This window comes from Lathyrus oleraceus, chromosome 3, assembly GCF_024323335.1.
Source record: "Lathyrus oleraceus cultivar Zhongwan6 chromosome 3, CAAS_Psat_ZW6_1.0, whole genome shotgun sequence".
Classification (NCBI taxonomy): Eukaryota; Viridiplantae; Streptophyta; class Magnoliopsida; order Fabales; family Fabaceae; genus Lathyrus; species Lathyrus oleraceus.
In genome coordinates, this window is record NC_066581.1 from 278,967,369 (window position 1) to 278,985,140 (window position 17,772).

General features: G+C 36.9%; 2 protein-coding genes across 4 annotated transcripts; one reads left to right on the top strand and one right to left on the bottom strand.

Moving 5' to 3' along the window:
• Nucleotides 1-2,583: 2,583 nt before the first annotated feature.
• On the bottom strand, nt 2,584-5,082 carry LOC127127019 (subtilisin-like protease SBT3). 3 transcript variants are annotated; one of them, XM_051056101.1, is made up of 2 exons: nt 4,382-5,082; nt 2,584-4,288 (listed from the first exon to the last, which is right to left on the bottom strand). In XM_051056101.1, the coding sequence occupies exons 1-2, from the start codon at nt 4,986-4,988 to the stop codon at nt 2,679-2,681; spliced, it is 2,217 nt and encodes a 738-aa protein (XP_050912058.1). In that variant the 5' UTR covers nt 4,989-5,082; the 3' UTR covers nt 2,584-2,678. The 3 variants fall into 3 exon arrangements, with proteins under 3 accessions (XP_050912058.1, XP_050912057.1, XP_050912056.1); XM_051056100.1 differs by having other exon boundaries at nt 2,584-3,949; nt 4,016-5,082; XM_051056099.1 differs by having other exon boundaries at nt 2,584-5,081.
• A 4,170-nt stretch (nt 5,083-9,252) lies between these two features.
• LOC127131928 (uncharacterized) lies at nt 9,253-10,569 on the top strand (the record flags this gene model as incomplete). The annotated part of the gene is made up of 1 exon (XM_051060810.1): nt 9,253-10,569. A coding segment is annotated over exon 1 (1,317 nt), but the record flags the coding sequence as incomplete, so codon positions are not given.
• Between the last annotated feature and the right edge of the window lie 7,203 nt (nt 10,570-17,772).

Consider the following 17,772-nt stretch of genomic DNA (forward strand, 5'->3'; position numbering starts at 1 on the left):
CTAAGAACGATTTTGTGGAATCCATATCTACTTGGATCGAGGAGAAAGTTACCTTAACCTTCTCGGATACCAATTCTAACTATAGAGTGCAACGTAAGAGGGGGAGGGGGGATGAATTAGGTTTTTAGGACTTTTCTTATTTTAAGCAAAGAAATCCTTTTTACTTTTCTGAAAGTAAGTTATTAGACTTGAATGAAAAGTGGCAAAAATTAAATAATAAAGAGCAAGAAAGTAAAAGATACAAGGATATATCATATTTCCTCTTATAATCAAGGGTACATCTAATCCCTTCACATCGTGAAGAATTTTTCACTATGTTAGATCTTTGTACAAGCCTTACACCAAGACACTCTTACAATCTTATAACACAAGCAAGAAAGCACATCACTTTCTTTTTCACAACACCTAGAGAAAGCACACCAATTTCTTCTACACTTGTCTATTACCATACCTTGGTGATCAAGTTACAACAAAATGACACTTTTGAATAAAATTGATTTTGGACAATATCCAAGAACAAGAAGATGATATTCCCTTTCAATATACAATTCATAACGTATAGAATTTAAGTGATCAAATGTTTGGTTGAAACTTTGCAATGGTATATAAAATTATGTAGAAAAGTTTTCAATGATATTTGAGAATGAACACTTGAAAAGAATTTTAATTATACAAAATTTGTGGGAAGGATGTGATTTGAAAATCTGATGTATTTTTCCTTAAATACATCCTAGAACACCTCTTGGATTAAATGCAATTTTATGAGGAAGTTTCATGAACAATTGCATATCATTTGATACACAATGGTTTAGATTTTTCAAATTTTTGCAACGTGTAATCAATACATATATGGTGTAATCGATTACTACCTTAAAAACAGTTACAAAGACTTGGCTGAATGTGCATGTAATCGATTACATATATAATATAATCGATTACACTATTGCAAAAAAAGTCCCCTTTGAAAAGTTATGGCTTAAATGTGTATGATGCATGAATGTTGGGAAAACTTTATAGGTGAATGGATGAGGGATTTTATAGCATCTAAAATTTATACAAAAATGAATTGACATTGTATCTTATTTCATGATATTTTCCTTTTGATTTTAATGACATCCAAAGCTTGTGCATACTTGATCCTTGTCTAGGAGGCTTCATGAATCTTTAACCTTGAGAACTTTTCCTTCTTTGATAATTATTTGTCTTCATCAAAAGTATACTCCAACTTGAGCTTGTCTTCACAGATGATGCTCGGCCTCCAAAAAATCAAAGATAGAATGACAGACCCTCGAGGCCTTTGAGAATCAACTAGGAAGCTGTATAGGGAGGGAGGATAGATGGAGAGCTTGTTCCGATGACGGAAACCCTTCGACCATTATAATGGAGTGACCCTTCTTTTAACTATAAAGTTCACCAGGCGTTGTCTCCCCATTCTAGAGAATTTCCCTTGGTGATTATTAGACTCCTAAATTGCTCCTTTTGAATTGATGGAACTTTAAAAAATTCAAATGCTAAGATGTCTCTTGGCAGGGAGAGTCCAGCGGGAGAAGCATCTTCAAGGGACTAGTGAATTGAAATCCCAACTTTCTTTTGTCACGGGGCGTCTCCAAGAGTGTTAGAGGACAGTGACAACCTTGATGAAAGAGCGAAATAATTTGAAAGACCTCCTAAAAAAGGTGGCTTTATAATCACAAGTATATGCTAAGGAGAGGAAATGTTTGAAGGGATCATTGAAAAAAGCCCTCAAGCTCCATAAAAGATCTTGAGGAAGAGATATCATTGCTCAAGGATGAAGAGGTGACTGCTTTTGATCTTTACTTTAAGGGTGAGAAGGAACAAATAACCTTATTCTATCTAGACCAGGATCTAAGTCGGATGGACCTATTCAAAGTGGTTCGTGACAATTAGATACTGGACAATGAGGAGGCTCCGTGGTGGTTCCTATGCACCTCAGTGCCTTCGATTTCCTACAAAAGGGGATATGATAATGCAAATAATTCAAAATAACAAATTGAGGAATCTTATTAAAAACGCTTTCTCCCACACGAGATGCATGAGAAAAGAGTATTTTCCCAAAATGATAAATTGTCCTTACAAACAAATACTCACCACCAAAATAATAACAAACAAAAAAAATATACTTACGGAGGTTTCAGATGGGACTTTCTTCTCCCCCTAGCATATGTATCCTGCAAAGTGTTCTTTAAAAAAAATAGTTTCAATAAAAAAATCAATATAATTGTATAAAAGGTTGATAAACATTTTTCCTTTGCAACCGACTTTCAAAAAAAATATTTAGGCGAAAGTGAATTTTTTATTTATAAGTGAAAGAATATAAAGAAAGAAGTATAAAGAATATTAGAAAAAAGAAAGAGATCCAAAAGCCACCAAAACTTTGCGTGCTTGTCATTTCTCATGGCTCCTCCTGACCCGTGACCCGGATCTATCACTGAACTCAAGTGAAGAAGATCCAATGCAATGAGTCACAAGATCGAATAAGAAACTTGGCTTTTAGTGCATGCAATAATTTTTGGTACGCTTTCACAAACATGTCCAGTCCTATGTGACGACTCACCTACAAAGGACACTGAAAATAAAAGTTCATACAAATTTTTCTTTTGAAGGGACACATACAAAAGGTGCGGAAAATGGAAAAAAAAAAAAAAAAATCTAAGAACTCATACAATTCCACTTGGTGCCACAACAATAGGACTTCTAACAGAGTGTGTTCCACCATCTTCAGCCCAAACAACATCCCCAAATGAAACATTTTCCTTCTCGTACATTACATACTTTATGACAATGTGGTATCTTAGTTTCTCATTTCTATAACTGAAATTTAATATATCAGGTGACACTGTCACCAAACAACCTTGTGGATGTGTCACTTTAGCTTTATATGTAGCAGCACCATCACCGACATTTGTAACTGTCCTCTTAAATTTGTGAACCATTGATCTTGTTTTGTTACTGTAAAAAGCTATAAATGAAGGGTAATTAAGATCCAAAGAAGGGTTTTCACAACCATAAGAACTTGATCTTGTAATTGTTAAAATTTGGTTCTTTGTGAAGTTCAAACCACAAAGAAGATTAACATAGTCCTGTGGAGTAACATCATAGATCAAACCTGGATTCATTGCTCTATTAGGATCAATCTCGCCCGCACCAATAGCGAGAGGAGAAGCATGTTGAGAAGGGTAGCCATTATCCTTTATCGGACTTTGTGTGTTATCCATAGGATTAGCTGTGGTTATTAATGCAGATCTTATAGCTGCAGCACTCCATTGTGGATGTGCAGATTTCAGAAGAGCAGCAACCCCGGAAGCATGAGGACAAGCCATGGATGTTCCTGACATAAAATTGAAGTCACTTGATAAGAACACATTTGCGCCGATTCTACCCGATGCTTTACGAGGAAGATAAGCAGCGAGAATTCTAGAGCCAGGGGCCATTATGTCAGGCTTCAAAATCCATGGAAAACTATGGGAAGGACCTCTTGAAGAGTATTGTGCTGCAGTTGGTGCTGGCTTTATTCCAACATATGTTTCTTGAAACCTAATACTTGCTGTTGGATTTTGGTGTCTTTTTGCGTAGTTGATCACAGTTTCTGCGTCTTTTGGCCTGATTACGATAATCGGAGAGTAAATATTTGCTAAATCAATTAAATTAGGATTTTCAGAAACAAAAACTGCTCCTAACATACTTGTTGCTGCAACAGTATTGATTTGATGAAACACTGATGTTGAGTTTGTCATTGATTCGTCGTCACAAAAAAGGACTACTTGTTTGTTAACTTGAGATAACAAGTTTTCTGAGTTGCATGAAGATAAAGTTTTATTGTAAACAAGTGGAAGATTTACCACTATAGCATTTGCAGGAAACAAAGTCCAACCAATGATGTTTTGTCCATTTCCCAAAACAAGAGTTCCAAAAGTTCTGTCTATTGTTCCTGCAGCCACTGTAATTAGCCAAGGGATACCATTATGCAAGGTTCCAAGATTAGGTCCTAAATTACCTGCAGAAGATGAAACAACAATCCCTTTCTCCATAGCTGCAAATGAAGCTATTGCAATAGGGTCTTCATACAGCGGAACATCGTCAAATCCCATGGAAATCGAAATCACATCAACACCATCAACAATTGCTTGGTCCATTCCGGCTAAAACATCGGAAGCCAAACGACCTTCTTGCCAATTGGTTTTATATATAGCAAGCCTAGCTTTTGGTGCAATGCCTCTTGCTACTCCTTTAGCATAACCAAAATAAGAAGCTCCATTAACATAGTTACCTGCAACAGTTGATGATGTGTGAGTTCCATGTCCTGCAATGTCTCTAGCCGAGTTCATGAGGATTGTAACATTTGGATTTGAAGCAATCACACCTTTGTTGAAATATCTAGCTCCAATCAATTTGAAGTTGCACATGGAAGCATTGAACTCTTGACCAATTTCACATGTTCCTTTCCATTTGCTTGGAATTTTCTTTGTCATGCCATCATCTTGAAAGCTTTGACTCTCAGGCCACACACCAGAATCAATAACACCAACAATTATATCCTCACCGAAATTCGAAGCATTCCATAGTCCATTCGGAGAATCTAGGGAGAGAAACTCAAAGGTATGAGTTGTGTCAATGGTGGCTGTTTTGTCTTGATATGCTGCAACAAAGCCATCCATGTTGTTAAGAGTCTCTAACTCCTTTGAAGATAGAACAGCACTAAAGCCATACATGGCATTATCATAGGTGTACACTAGTTTTTTCATCTGTGATTGCTTTGATGATTGATCTTGATCATCAAGTGCTAATGTTTTTGATTTTAAGGAATGAATGGTGGATTTGAACCAATCATGATGAGTAGTGAAGATTTGAGGAAAGAGGGATTTGTTCATATGGATTATATATGTGGAAGTTATCTCAGCATTGGCATGAAAGGTTAATAGAAACCAAGGAGCAATGAGAAGAAGTGAAAACAGAAACTTTGCGTCCATTGATTATTTTTGGAAGTAAAGAAAGAAATATTGTTTTGGCTCTTGATTCTTATGATCATGTGACTATATAGAAATTTTTCAGTCTGTGAAGAGTATGAATGATGTTGACATTTATAAATTATTTAGAAAATTGATTCTAAATGATTGGCTATAAATTTTCCGCATAAGAATTTATATTGAGAAAATGTAAAAGATCACATGTAAGAACGGTGTGTTAAACCAATGAGATAGTAATACTAATATGTATAGTTATGGTTTTCATTGGTATGTGCATGTGGACAAGAGAATCACGTACCAAACAGTAATCAAGATCGTTAGTGCTGTGATTCTCAAAACGATTGTATAGTCTTGAGCGTAAATCACGGGATGTGCTCTAATTACTATCCAAGGAATTCTATTACATAATATTATTATAATTATTAACTAGTTTAATTAGATTTGTAACTCGTGTATTTAATTCTAGCCAGATCGATCATATGATTTGAGGTGTTTTTGATTTTCGTCAACTAACTTCTTTTTAAAAATAAATTTATAGATTCTCTTGTGGAATTTAAAATCAAATGAAATTTAATATTTAATTTTTTTTATCTTAAGCATATAGAAATGAAAAAAAAACACCTCCACTTTCATGGACCAATTGATTAAGCCTAATTCTTTATTTCATTTTGCTTCCTTATTCAATAAACATACATTTAAACACATATTTTTATTGGTTAATATGAATATTTTTCGATTAGTTTTAAGAGATTAAAGATAACGGAATGACGGTGTATATTCTTTTTTTAATTAAATATAGATGACTTAAATATAAAATGAAATTTTTTCTCAAATATTTAATGACATATAAACAACTTGTTAGTTGTAATTCAGATTTAGTCTCATTTTCATTTAATTGGGGTTGTATTTGAATTTCGTTTTAATGGTTCTGATGGTATAAATGTTGAACTAAAGTTTCAGTTGTAATAGAATTTTTTCATTTTGTAACTATTTTGCATAGGATAGAAAAGTTAGTTACAAATTCTCTCTTTTTCTCTTCCATCATCTTCAATCTTATGCACCAATAATTGGTATCTAGAGCTCAAGTTGAGATTCAGGAACGGGACACACGAGTGTACGTGAGGTGTGTATGTGTGTGATTGATTCTGCTTATTCAATTCACAATGAATTGAAGATCTGAATTGAAACATAATCATATTTCTTGATTCTGGGGGATTGGGAAACACGAGTCTTAGTGAGATTTGAGTGAATGTGCACAAGAACAAAGATGAACGGCGGAAATGATAGCTTGAACACAAGATGCATGTGTTGTTTGGAGGTCAAGATGTTCTTGATCTCGTCAATGACGGCTGCAACAGATGCAACTGAAGCACAAAGAAATACACATTGAGAAATAAGGAAGAATAATTAGAAGGCGTTGTTCTATATCCATCAGTGTGTTGAAATGAATATGTTTGAGAAGATCACTGATTTAACGACGATAAAGGTTGTGTAGGACACACTGGTACGATGCTACAATAGTGATGCATCAGTGAAGAAATTGAAGTTTCACTCTCTACGTAAGCAGTATGAGAATCTCAACATGAAGAATAATGAGAAGGTACCTGATTACATCTCCAGAGTGATTCTGATCACAAATGAGATGAAATCTTGTGGAAAGACTCTATCTGAACAAGTAATCATTGAAAAGGTAATGAGATTACGTACTTTTCAGTTTGATTACATTGTTGTGGCAATTGAGCACTCTAAGGACCTTATCACCATGAGAATTGAAGAGCTACAGAGTAGTCTATAGACACAAGAGTTGCATCTGACTGAGAGAAACTCTGAAAGAGAGGTAGAGCAGGCTCTGAAAGCGTCTTCTGGTAAGAAGAATCAGAAGCAGTCTTGGTCAGAGGCCAAGAAGAGACATGGTGGTGGTTATCAGAAGTTAGAGGTCTCCAACTCTAATGATAAGAAACATCATAAGGGAAATGAGAAGTTTGACAAGAAGAAGGTTCAATGCTACTGTTGTAAGAAGTTTGGTCACTTTACCGTTAACTGTTGGTCAAACAAGGAAAGGAAATCAGAAGAAGAAAACATAGTCAGAGGAGATTCTGATGCTGAACTTGTGCTATTAATGACTTCTGAATATGATGGTTGATATTTGGTAGACTGGTGGTATATGGACATTGGCTGCTCAAATCACCTAACTAGAAACAAACAATGGATGATTAATTTTGACTCTAGAAATAGGACAAAGATCATATGTGCTGATTGTAACACCCCGAATTAAATAAGAGGATTATTTAAATTAAGTTAATAATATATTTAATAATTTAATTAAATAAATTGAATTATTGGATTATTATTATTATTATTATTTGGAATAATAATTATTTGGAAAATATATAAGTTGGAATAAGGAAAAAGAGTTTTCATTTTGTAAAAGGGTTTTACGTGAAAACTGAGAAGCTGCAGAGAAGTGGAGAAAGGGCAAAGAGGAAGAGCTAGAGAGCAAAGGTTGAAGAACGGAAAAGCTTGAAGCTTAGAGATTGCCGGATTGTCTCAGGTAAGGGGGGTTTATCGTCGTTTAATGGGTATTATAGATTAACATGTCATGGGTAGTAATAGCCGTTGAATTGACCCTAATAGGGATTTAGAATGCTGAGAAAATTGTGATGATTAAGTTGTATGAAACTGAAATGGAATCGATAATTGTATGTGTCGTGATTTTCCGATAATGTAGCTTTTTACGGAAGTTGAATCGGAGGTCCGGAAGTCCTCCAACGGCGGAAAATGCGGAGAACTCTGCATTCTGCCTTGTGTTAGCGCAGGAACTGCTGTTTCGTCTGCGTTAACCGGTTAACCCAGGGCGTTAACCGGTTAACACTGTTATAAATTGTGAAAATGTGCTGTTTTGCCTGCGTTAACCGGTTAACCCAGGGCGTTAACCGGTTAACACTGTTGCGTTTTGCCAGAAAATGTATTTTTGTCCTGCGTTAACCGGTTAACCCAGGGCGTTAACCGGTTAACACTGTTGCAGTGGGGAAAAATTGTTAATTTTTATGTTGTGAACACAATTGGTGAGTGGCCTATTGTAGTTAATTATGATGAGTAATTTTGTTGGGTTATGTGATGAAGAGTTGATGCAAATATGTTGATAAGTTGTGTTAAAGTTGTTGAAAATATTGAGTTGTAGGCTTGATGAGCCAAAGTTGATTATAAGTTGTTTTGTTGAAAAGAATGAGTTGTAGGCTGATGAGCCAAAGTTGATTATAAGTTGATTTTTGTTGGAAACGTTGTTGTGTTGCTGTTATTATTATGTTGTTGAAAATTCAAGTCGTACATGCCATATACATTCATATGCATTAAGTCGGAGCTTTGCTCACACCACGTTGGCCTGGATTGGCAAAAATATGGAGCTTTGCTCACACCACGTTGGCCTGGATTGGCAAAAATATGGAGCTTTGCTCACACCATGTTGGCCTGGATTGGCAAAATTTTAAGTTGAAAGTTGAAGGCTTATGCCTTGATGCCCACTAAAATGGCAATGATTTTAAGTTGGGAGTTTTACTCCGAATGGTACCACATGCATGAAGAGTCGAGTCTCATTTGAGTTGCATTTTATGTTGTTATTGAGTTGCATTTTATGTCGTTATTGAGTTGCATTTTACGTTGTTATTGAGTATGATATTTGAGTTGATGTGCCGTTACTGAATGCATGATATGATTAGGGTGATTAACGTGTAAATTTACTTAACATAACACGATAATTTATAATGTTTGTTATATCGATTGAGGAACTCACCCTTACAACTATTTTTCAGGTAACGAGCAGTGAGTGAGTAGAAGCTAGTGCTTGGAGTCTAGTGTGGTCTTCTTAGTGGGTCATGCTCTGATAGATGTAACATCGGGACGGGATGTTTTAATTGTTTTTTTGTTGGTTGTTGAACCTTTTTACATGTAATATGTTATACGTTTTAATTGGTTGACATGATTTCTATCCGCTGCGTAATTTTGAAATGTTTCATGGATGATATAATAAAAGAGCATGACAGTTGTTATGATGAATGATGTGATTCGAAGATGTGACACCCTTGTTTGTGTATTTACTCTGATAAATATTTGTTGTTGTTATTAAATATTTGGGGTATTTTAGAAGGGTGTTACATTAGTGGTATCAGAGCAGGTCGGTCTGTCCGGCCAGTTGTCGTGTCGTTACTGTCTGACAATTATGTATTGTTACCAATCTAACTTTTAAGTTGTGTTGTATTGATAAGTTGAAATGGCTGGAAGGAATGACGCTGCAATGGCTGCCGCAATGCAAGCAATGGCACAAGCTGTGCAGAACTTGCCAAATGCTGGTGGAGATGCTGGATCACGTAGCTTGGCGACTTTTCAGAGAGAGAATCCGCCGGTGTTTAAAGGGAAGCATGATCCAGATGCAGCCTTGGGATGGTTGAAAGAGATTGAGAGAATCTTCCGTGTTATGGATTGCACTCCAGCTCAGAAGGTTCGGTATGGTACTCACATGCTAGCAGTCGAAGCTGATGACTGGTGGCTAGAGACTCACGAGAGGTTGACTGTGGCAGGTGAAGTCATTACTTGGGATGTATTCCGTAGGGAATTCATGAGGAAGTACTATCCGGAAGATGTCCGTGGTAAGAAGGAAATTGAGTTCCTTGAGCTGAAGCAAGGAAACATGTCTGTCACTGATTATGCTGCGAAATTTGTGGAGCTGTCCAAAATTTATCCTCATTACACTGGTGCTGGTGCTGAATTTTCAAAGTGCATCAAGTTTGAAAATGGACTGCGCTCTGAAATTAAGAAGGCTGTTGGGTATCAGAAGATACGCATTTTTAATGAATTGGTTGATAGCTGCAGGATATTTGAAGAAGACAATAATGCTCATTACAAGATTGTCAGTGACCGCAGGGGCAAGCAACATCAAAATCGTGGCAAGCCGTATGATGCTCCAGCTGGAAAAGGGAAGCAAAGAGCTGCTCCGGCTCAGAGAGCTAGTGGGGGAGGTGCTCCTGTTGGTATAGTTTGCTTCAAATGTGGTCAGGCTGGTCATAAGAGTAATGTATGCACTGTTGAAGTAAAGAGGTGTTTTCGCTGTGGTAAGACTGGCCATGCAATAGCTGATTGCAAGCACAAGGAAGTGATTTGTTTTAATTGTGGCGAAGAAGGGCATATTGGAAGTCAGTGTCAGAAGCCAAAGAAATCTCAAACGGGGAAGGTGTTCGCATTGACTGGAACTCAAACCTCCAGTGAGGACAGACTTATCCGAGGTACGTGTTATATTAATGGGTTTCCTCTTGTAGCTATTATTGACACAGGTGCGACTCATTCCTTTATATCTTTGGATTGTGCTGTGAAACTTAAGTTAGAGATATCTGAGATGTTTGGTAGTATGGTGATTGATACTCCTGCGAAGGGTTCAGTGACTACTACTTTGGTTTGTTTGAATTGTCCTTTGAGTATTTTTGGTAGAGACTTTGGAATGGACCTAGTGTGTCTTCCACTAGTGCAGATTGATGTTATTCTGGGTATGAACTGGTTGGTGTTTAACCGAGTTTCTATCAACTGTTTTGATAAGACGGTGGTCTTTCCTGAGATTGAGGAGGGAAAGAGTTTGTTTCTATCAGCAAGGCAAGTGAATGAAGAAGTAGCAGATGGGGTGGAGTTGTTTATGCTGTTAGCGACTTTGGAGGCTAAAGATAAACTGGTGATTGGCAATCTAGCCGTGGTGTGTGATTTTCCTGATGTGTTTCCGGAAGAGGTGAATGAATTACCACCAGAACGCGAAGTGGAGTTCTCGATTGATTTGGTACCTGGTACTAGGCCGATATCGATGGCTCCGTACCGTATGTCTGCTGTTGAGTTAACTGAATTGAAGAGTCAGTTGGAAGATCTGTTGGATAAGAAATTTATTCGTCCGAGTGTGTCACCGTGGGGTGCACCAGTGCTATTGGTTAAGAAGAAAGAAGTACTATGAGGTTGTGTGTGGACTACAGGCAACTGAATAAAGTGACGATCAAGAATCGGTATCCTTTGCCGAGGATTGATGATTTGATGGATCAGTTGGTTGGTGCAAGTGTGTTCAGCAAAATAGATTTGAGATCTGGGTATCATCAGATCCGTGTGAAAACCGAGGATATTCAGAAGACTGCTATTGATGACATTTTGGTGTATTCAAAATCTGAAGAAGAGCATGCTGAGCATTTGAGAGTGGTTTTAGAAGTTCTCCGAGAAAAGAAGTTATTTGCTAAATTGTTAGGAGAGGTGAGTTTTCTTGGTCATGTGATTTCAAGAGGTGGCGTTGCTGTTGATCCTTCTAAGATAGAAGCGGTATCTAAGTGGGAAGCTCCGAAGTCTGTTGCTGAGATTCGAAGTTTCCTTGGTTTGGCTGGTTATTATAGGAAGTTCATTGAGGGATTTTCTAAGTTGGCGTTACCATTGACGATGTTGACTAGGAAGGGGCAAGCGTTTGTTTGGGACTCAAAATGTGAAGGAGGTTTCCAAGAGTTAAAGAGGAGGTTGACTACTGCTCCTATTCTGATATTACCGAGTCCGTCGGAACCATTTGAGGTTTACTGTGATGCTTCATTGTTGGGTTTGGGTGGCGTGTTGATGCAGAATAAGCAGGTTATAGCTTATGCTTCGAGACAACTGAGGGTTCATGAGAGGAACTATCCGACACACGATTTAGAGTTGGCAGCTGTGGTATTTGTTCTGAAGTTATGGAGGCATTACTTGTATGGGTCAAGATTTGAGGTTTTCAGTGACCATAAAAGTTTAAAGTATTTGTTTGATCAGAAAGAGTTGAATATGAGACAGAGAAGATGGTTAGAGTTTCTGAAGGATTATGACTTTGGTTTGAATTACCATCCGGGTAAAGCAAACGTAGTGGCTGATGCATTGAGTCGGAAATCATTACATATGTCTATGCTAATGGTTAAGGAATTGGATTTAATTGAGCAGTTTAGAGACTTGAGTTTGGTGTGTGAGAGTACTCACAATAGTGTTAAATTGGGAATGTTGAAGTTAACAAGTGGTATTCTGGATGAGATCAGAGAGGGTCAGAAATCCGATATGCTTTTGGTTGATAAGTTGACTCTAGTGAATCAAGGTCAAGGTGGCGAATTCAGAGTTGATGAGAATGGTGTTTTGAAATTTGGTAATCGGGTGTGCATTCCGAATGTTGCCGAACTTAAGAAGAGTATTCTTGAAGAAGGACATCGTAGTGGGTTGAGTATTCATCCTGGAGCTACGAAGATGTATCATGATTTGAAGAAGTTATTTTGGTGGCCGGGAATGAAAAGAGAAATTGCGAGTTTTGTTTATTCTTGTTTGACTTGTCAAAAGTCGAAGATTGAGCATCAGAAGCCGTCTGGGCTAATGCAACCGTTGGCTATTCCAGAGTGGAAGTGGGATAGTATCAGTATGGATTTTGTTTCTGGTTTACCAAGGACAATTAAGAATTTTGAAGCTATTTGGGTGATTGTTGACAGATTGACAAAATCGGCTCATTTCATTCCGATTAGAATGGATTATCCGTTAGAGAGATTAGCCGAGTTGTATATTGAGAAAATTGTAAGTTTGCATGGTATTCCGTCGAGTATTGTTTCGGACAGAGATCCTAGATTTACATCGAAATTCTGGGAAGGTTTGCAGAAGGCTTTGGGAACTAAACTGAGATTGAGTTCTGCATATCATCCGCAGACTGATGGTCAGACTGAGAGGACGATTCAGTCATTAGAGGATCTTTTGAGAGCTTGTGTTTTGGAAAAGGGAGGTGCTTGGGATTGTTATTTACCTTTGATTGAGTTTACCTACAACAATAGTTTTCATTCGAGTATTGGTATGGCACCGTTTGAAGCTTTGTATGGTAGGAGATGTCGGACACCGTTATGTTGGTATGAGTCCGGTGAGAGTGCTGTGGTTGGACCGGAGATTGTTCAACAGACTACAGAAAAGATTAAGATGATTCAGGAGAAGATGAGAATTGCTCAGAGTCGTCAGAAGAGTTATCATGATAAGAGGAGGAAGTCACTTGAGTTCCGAGAGGGAGATCACGTGTTTCTTCGTGTTACTCCGATAACTGGGGTTGGTCGAGCTTTGAAGTCAAAGAAGTTGACACCTCAATTTATTGGTCCTTATCAGATTTTGGAGAGGATAGGAGAGGTAGCCTATCGTATCGCTTTACCGCCGTCACTTGCGAATTTGCATGAGGTTTTTCATGTGTCTCAGTTGAGGAGGTACATTCATGATCCGTCGCATGTGATCCAAGTAGATGATGTACAGGTGAGGGATAACCTGACTGTTGAAATATCGCCTATGAGGATCGAGGATCGTGAGTTGAAGCAGTTGCGGGGTAAAGAGATTGCCTTGGTGAAAGTAGCTTGGGGAGGACCAGCAGGTGGCAATGTGACTTGGGAACTGGAGAGTCAGATGAAGGAGTCTTATCCGGAGTTATTTGCTTGAGGTATGTTTTCGAGGACGAAAACTCTTTTAGTAGGGGAGAGTTGTAACACCCCGAATTAAATAAGAGGATTATTTAAATTAAGTTAATAATATATTTAATAATTTAATTAAATAAATTGAATTATTGGATTATTATTATTATTATTATTTGGAATAATAATTATTTGGAAAATATATAAGTTGGAATAAGGAAAAAGAGTTTTCATTTTGTAAAAGGGTTTTACGTGAAAACTGAGAAGCTGCAGAGAAGTGGAGAAAGGGCAAAGAGGAAGAGCTAGAGAGCAAAGGTTGAAGAACGGAAAAGCTTGAAGCTTAGAGATTGCCGGATTGTCTCAGGTAAGGGGGGTTTATCGTCGTTTAATGGGTATTATAGATTAACATGTCATGGGTAATAATAGCCGTTGAATTGACCCTAATAGGGATTTAGAATGCTGAGAAAATTGTGATGATTAAGTTGTATGAAACTGAAATGGAATCGATAATTGTATGTGTCGTGATTTTCCGATAATGTAGCTTTTTACGGAAGTTGAATCGGAGGTCCGGAAGTCCTCCAACGGCGGAAAATGCGGAGAACTCTGCATTCTGCCTTGTGTTAGCGCAGGAACTGCTGTTTCGTCTGCGTTAACCGGTTAACCCAAGGCGTTAACCGGTTAACACTGTTATAAATTGTGAAAATGTGCTGTTTTGCCTGCGTTAACCGGTTAACCCAGGGCGTTAACCGGTTAACACTGTTGCGTTTTGCCAGAAAATGTATTTTTGTCCTGCGTTAACCGGTTAACACAGGGCGTTAACCGGTTAACACTGTTGCAGTGGGGAAAAATTGTTAATTTTTATGTTGTGAACACAATTGGTGAGTGGCCTATTGTAGTTAATTATGATGAGTAATTTTGTTGGGTTATGTGATGAAGAGTTGATGCAAATATGTTGATAAGTTGTGTTAAAGTTGTTGAAAATATTGAGTTGTAGGCTTGATGAGCCAAAGTTGATTATAAGTTGTTTTGTTGAAAAGAATGAGTTGTAGGCTGATGAGCCAAAGTTGATTATAAGTTGATTTTTGTTGGAAACGTTGTTGTGTTGCTGTTATTATTATGTTGTTGAAAATTCAAGTCGTACATGCCATATACATTCATATGCATTAAGTCGGAGCTTTGCTCACACCACGTTGGCCTGGATTGGCAAAAATATGGAGCTTTGCTCACACCACGTTGGCCTGGATTGGCAAAAATATGGAGCTTTGCTCACACCATGTTGGCCTGGATTGGCAAAATTTTAAGTTGAAAGTTGAAGGCTTATGCCTTGATGCCCACTAAAATGGCAATGATTTTAAGTTGGGAGTTTTACTCCGAATGGTACCACATGCATGAAGAGTCGAGTCTCATTTGAGTTGCATTTTATGTTGTTATTGAGTTGCATTTTATGTCGTTATTGAGTTGCATTTTACGTTGTTATTGAGTATGATATTTGAGTTGATGTGCCGTTACTGAATGCATGATATGATTAGGGTGATTAACGTGTAAATTTACTTAACATAACACGATAATTTATAATGTTTGTTATATCGATTGAGGAACTCACCCTTACAACTATTTTTCAGGTAACGAGCAGTGAGTGAGTAGAAGCTAGTGCTTGGAGTCTAGTATGGTCTTCTTAGTGGGTCATGCTCTGATAGATGTAACATCGGGACGGGATGTTTTAATTGTTTTTTTGTTGGTTGTTGAACCTTTTTACATGTAATATGTTATACGTTTTAATTGGTTGACATGATTTCTATCCGCTGCGTAATTTTGAAATGTTTCATGGATGATATAATAAAAGAGCATGACAGTTGTTATGATGAATGATGTGATTCGAAGATGTGACACCCTTGTTTGTGTATTTACTCTGATAAATATTTGTTGTTGTTATTAAATATTTGGGGTATTTTAGAAGGGTGTTACACTGATGATAAGTATCTGAATGCTGAAGGAATTGGAAATGTCAAAGTCAGAGTGAAGAATGGCAAAACTATTCTAATCAAGGATGTTTGGTATGTTCATGGCATGAAGAGCAATATGATGAGTGTAGGTCAGCTAATTGAGAAAGGTTTTGTAGTTACTGTGAAGGATAATATCTTGAAGTTGTATGATACTGATCAAAAGTTGATTATGCAATCTGAACAGGGAAGCAACATAACATTCAAAGTGAACATGGAAATAGCTGAAACTAAATGCCTAAGTGCATAAGGTGTTATAGGTGACAGTGAGTTGTGGCACAAGAGATTGGGACATCTAAACTTCAAAAGCTTAGGGCATCTAATTTCTAAGAAACTGGTACATGGAATTCCTAAGATTGTGAAACCTAAGAAGTGATATGAGATATGCATGAAAGGTAAGCAATCTAGATTTCCATTTGCATAAGAAGTGGCTCCAAGAGCAAAACATGTTTTAGGAGTAGTGCATTCTGATGTATGTGGACCATTTGAAGTACCTTCACTTGGAGGAAACAAGTAATTTGTATCATTTGTGGATGAGTTCACAAGAATGACACGGGTAGCACTCATCAATTTTAAGCATGAGGTGTTTATTGAGTTTCTGAAGTTCAAGGTAAAGGCTAAAAAATAGAGTGGTCAGAAGTTGAAAATTCTCAGAATTGATGGTGGAGATGAGTACAATTCTACAGAGTTCAAGAAATACTGTGAGGAGAATGGAATTGAGCATGATGTTACTGCTCCATACACTCTTCATCAAAATGGTTTTGCTGAAAGAAGAAACATGGCTTTGATTGATATGACAAGAAGCATGTTGAAGGAGAAGAAGCTATCTCACACCTTGTGGTGAGAAGTTGTTGTCACTGCAACATATGTGCTCAACAGGTGTCCAACCAAGAAGTTAAAGGAAATTGTTCTTTTTGATAAGTGGACTGGAGTTAAGAAAAGTGTGAGCCATCTGAAGGTGTTTGGTTTTGTTTGTTATAAACGTGTCCCAAATGCTAAGAGAGGGAAGTTGGATGATAGAAGCAGAGTCATGTTGTTTGTGGGGTACCATATTACATGTGCTTATAAGCTCTATTGTCTTGTCACCAAAAAAGTGGAATTCAACAGAGATGTCATTGTGAAAGAATCTGAAGCGTGAGATTGGAACAAGTCTCAATCCAAGTCTGGTGTAGTGTTAACACCTGAGTTAACTTCTGAAGATATTTCAGGCTCTGAAGGAGAATCTGCCTCTGAAGGAGTTTCATATCCTAATTTTGTCCTACCTTAGAATTTTATTACATTTCCTTTTCATCTGCATCAATATGACTGTTGCATGTGGTCATGCTTTTGTTCATTCATAAACCATCTGCACATAGTCCAATAAAGTCAAAGACTTGGTTTGACCTTTTGATTAATACCTTTATCATTTTCTCATTACTTTGATTGTTTTCATCTGCATCATTCATTAGCCTGTCTCTGAAGAAAGTTAAAGTCAAAATACGACTTTTACCTTTGGCTTTATGTAGGTCTCATTTAGTCCATTAATTTCATATTGGTTTTGGTATTTTTTTAAAATTTTATTATGATGTTTGAATCCATTTGATTGTCCAAAGTTATTTCGATACATAGGTGGATAAAGGAGAATTTCAGAATAAATGATTTAAATTTGTTTTAAGCTTTTTTTTTAATCAAAATTGCAAAATAAAGGTGGTTAGATAATTTAATTACATTCCTTTCTTTACAACATTGCATACTACATCATGCATCTCTATTTCACAAAGTACCAAAAAACATTAAAATAGAAATGGATTATTACTAAATAAGTCGGCTTTAGTTCTTTGCATAAATATTAAAAAGAAATATAGGTAAAATAAAAGTTTTGATTTACATGTTACACCCAAATAATACAAAAAATTGAATTTGACAAAAAGAAAATAAGCATTGTGAGTTACAGCTATCCTTCACGCATTCCCCATGTTGCAGCGTCCTTCATCTCCATCTCATACCATCTTCATCTTTTCATACGCATTAATGTCTTCATCATATCGCCTTATGATCAATGCATTTTGATGCATCTCCTACTACTATTATACTTAGACAACTCTATAGTTTATTCTATTATTTTTACTATCTTAGTGTATTTTTATATTTAAGTTTATTTCTGACTTTATTTTATTTTTGAACTTTATTTTCAGTTTATACAGTTATTTGATACTTTGTCACTATGCAAACCATAACTTGAGTTTTGAGAATCAGATTGATGCGTTCTCATATGAGTTGGAAAGCTAAGAGGAAGAGTTATAAGTTTAGTGTTGAAGTCAAAAGATGATTCAGAGTGAAAGAGGGTAAAATAATTCCTTGAAA

Bases quoted from the DNA above. Each gene is read 5' to 3' on its own strand.
- LOC127127019 (XM_051056099.1), bottom strand. From the start codon at position 4,988: ATGGACGCAAAGTTTCTGTTTTCACTTCTTCTCATTGCTCCTTGGTTT.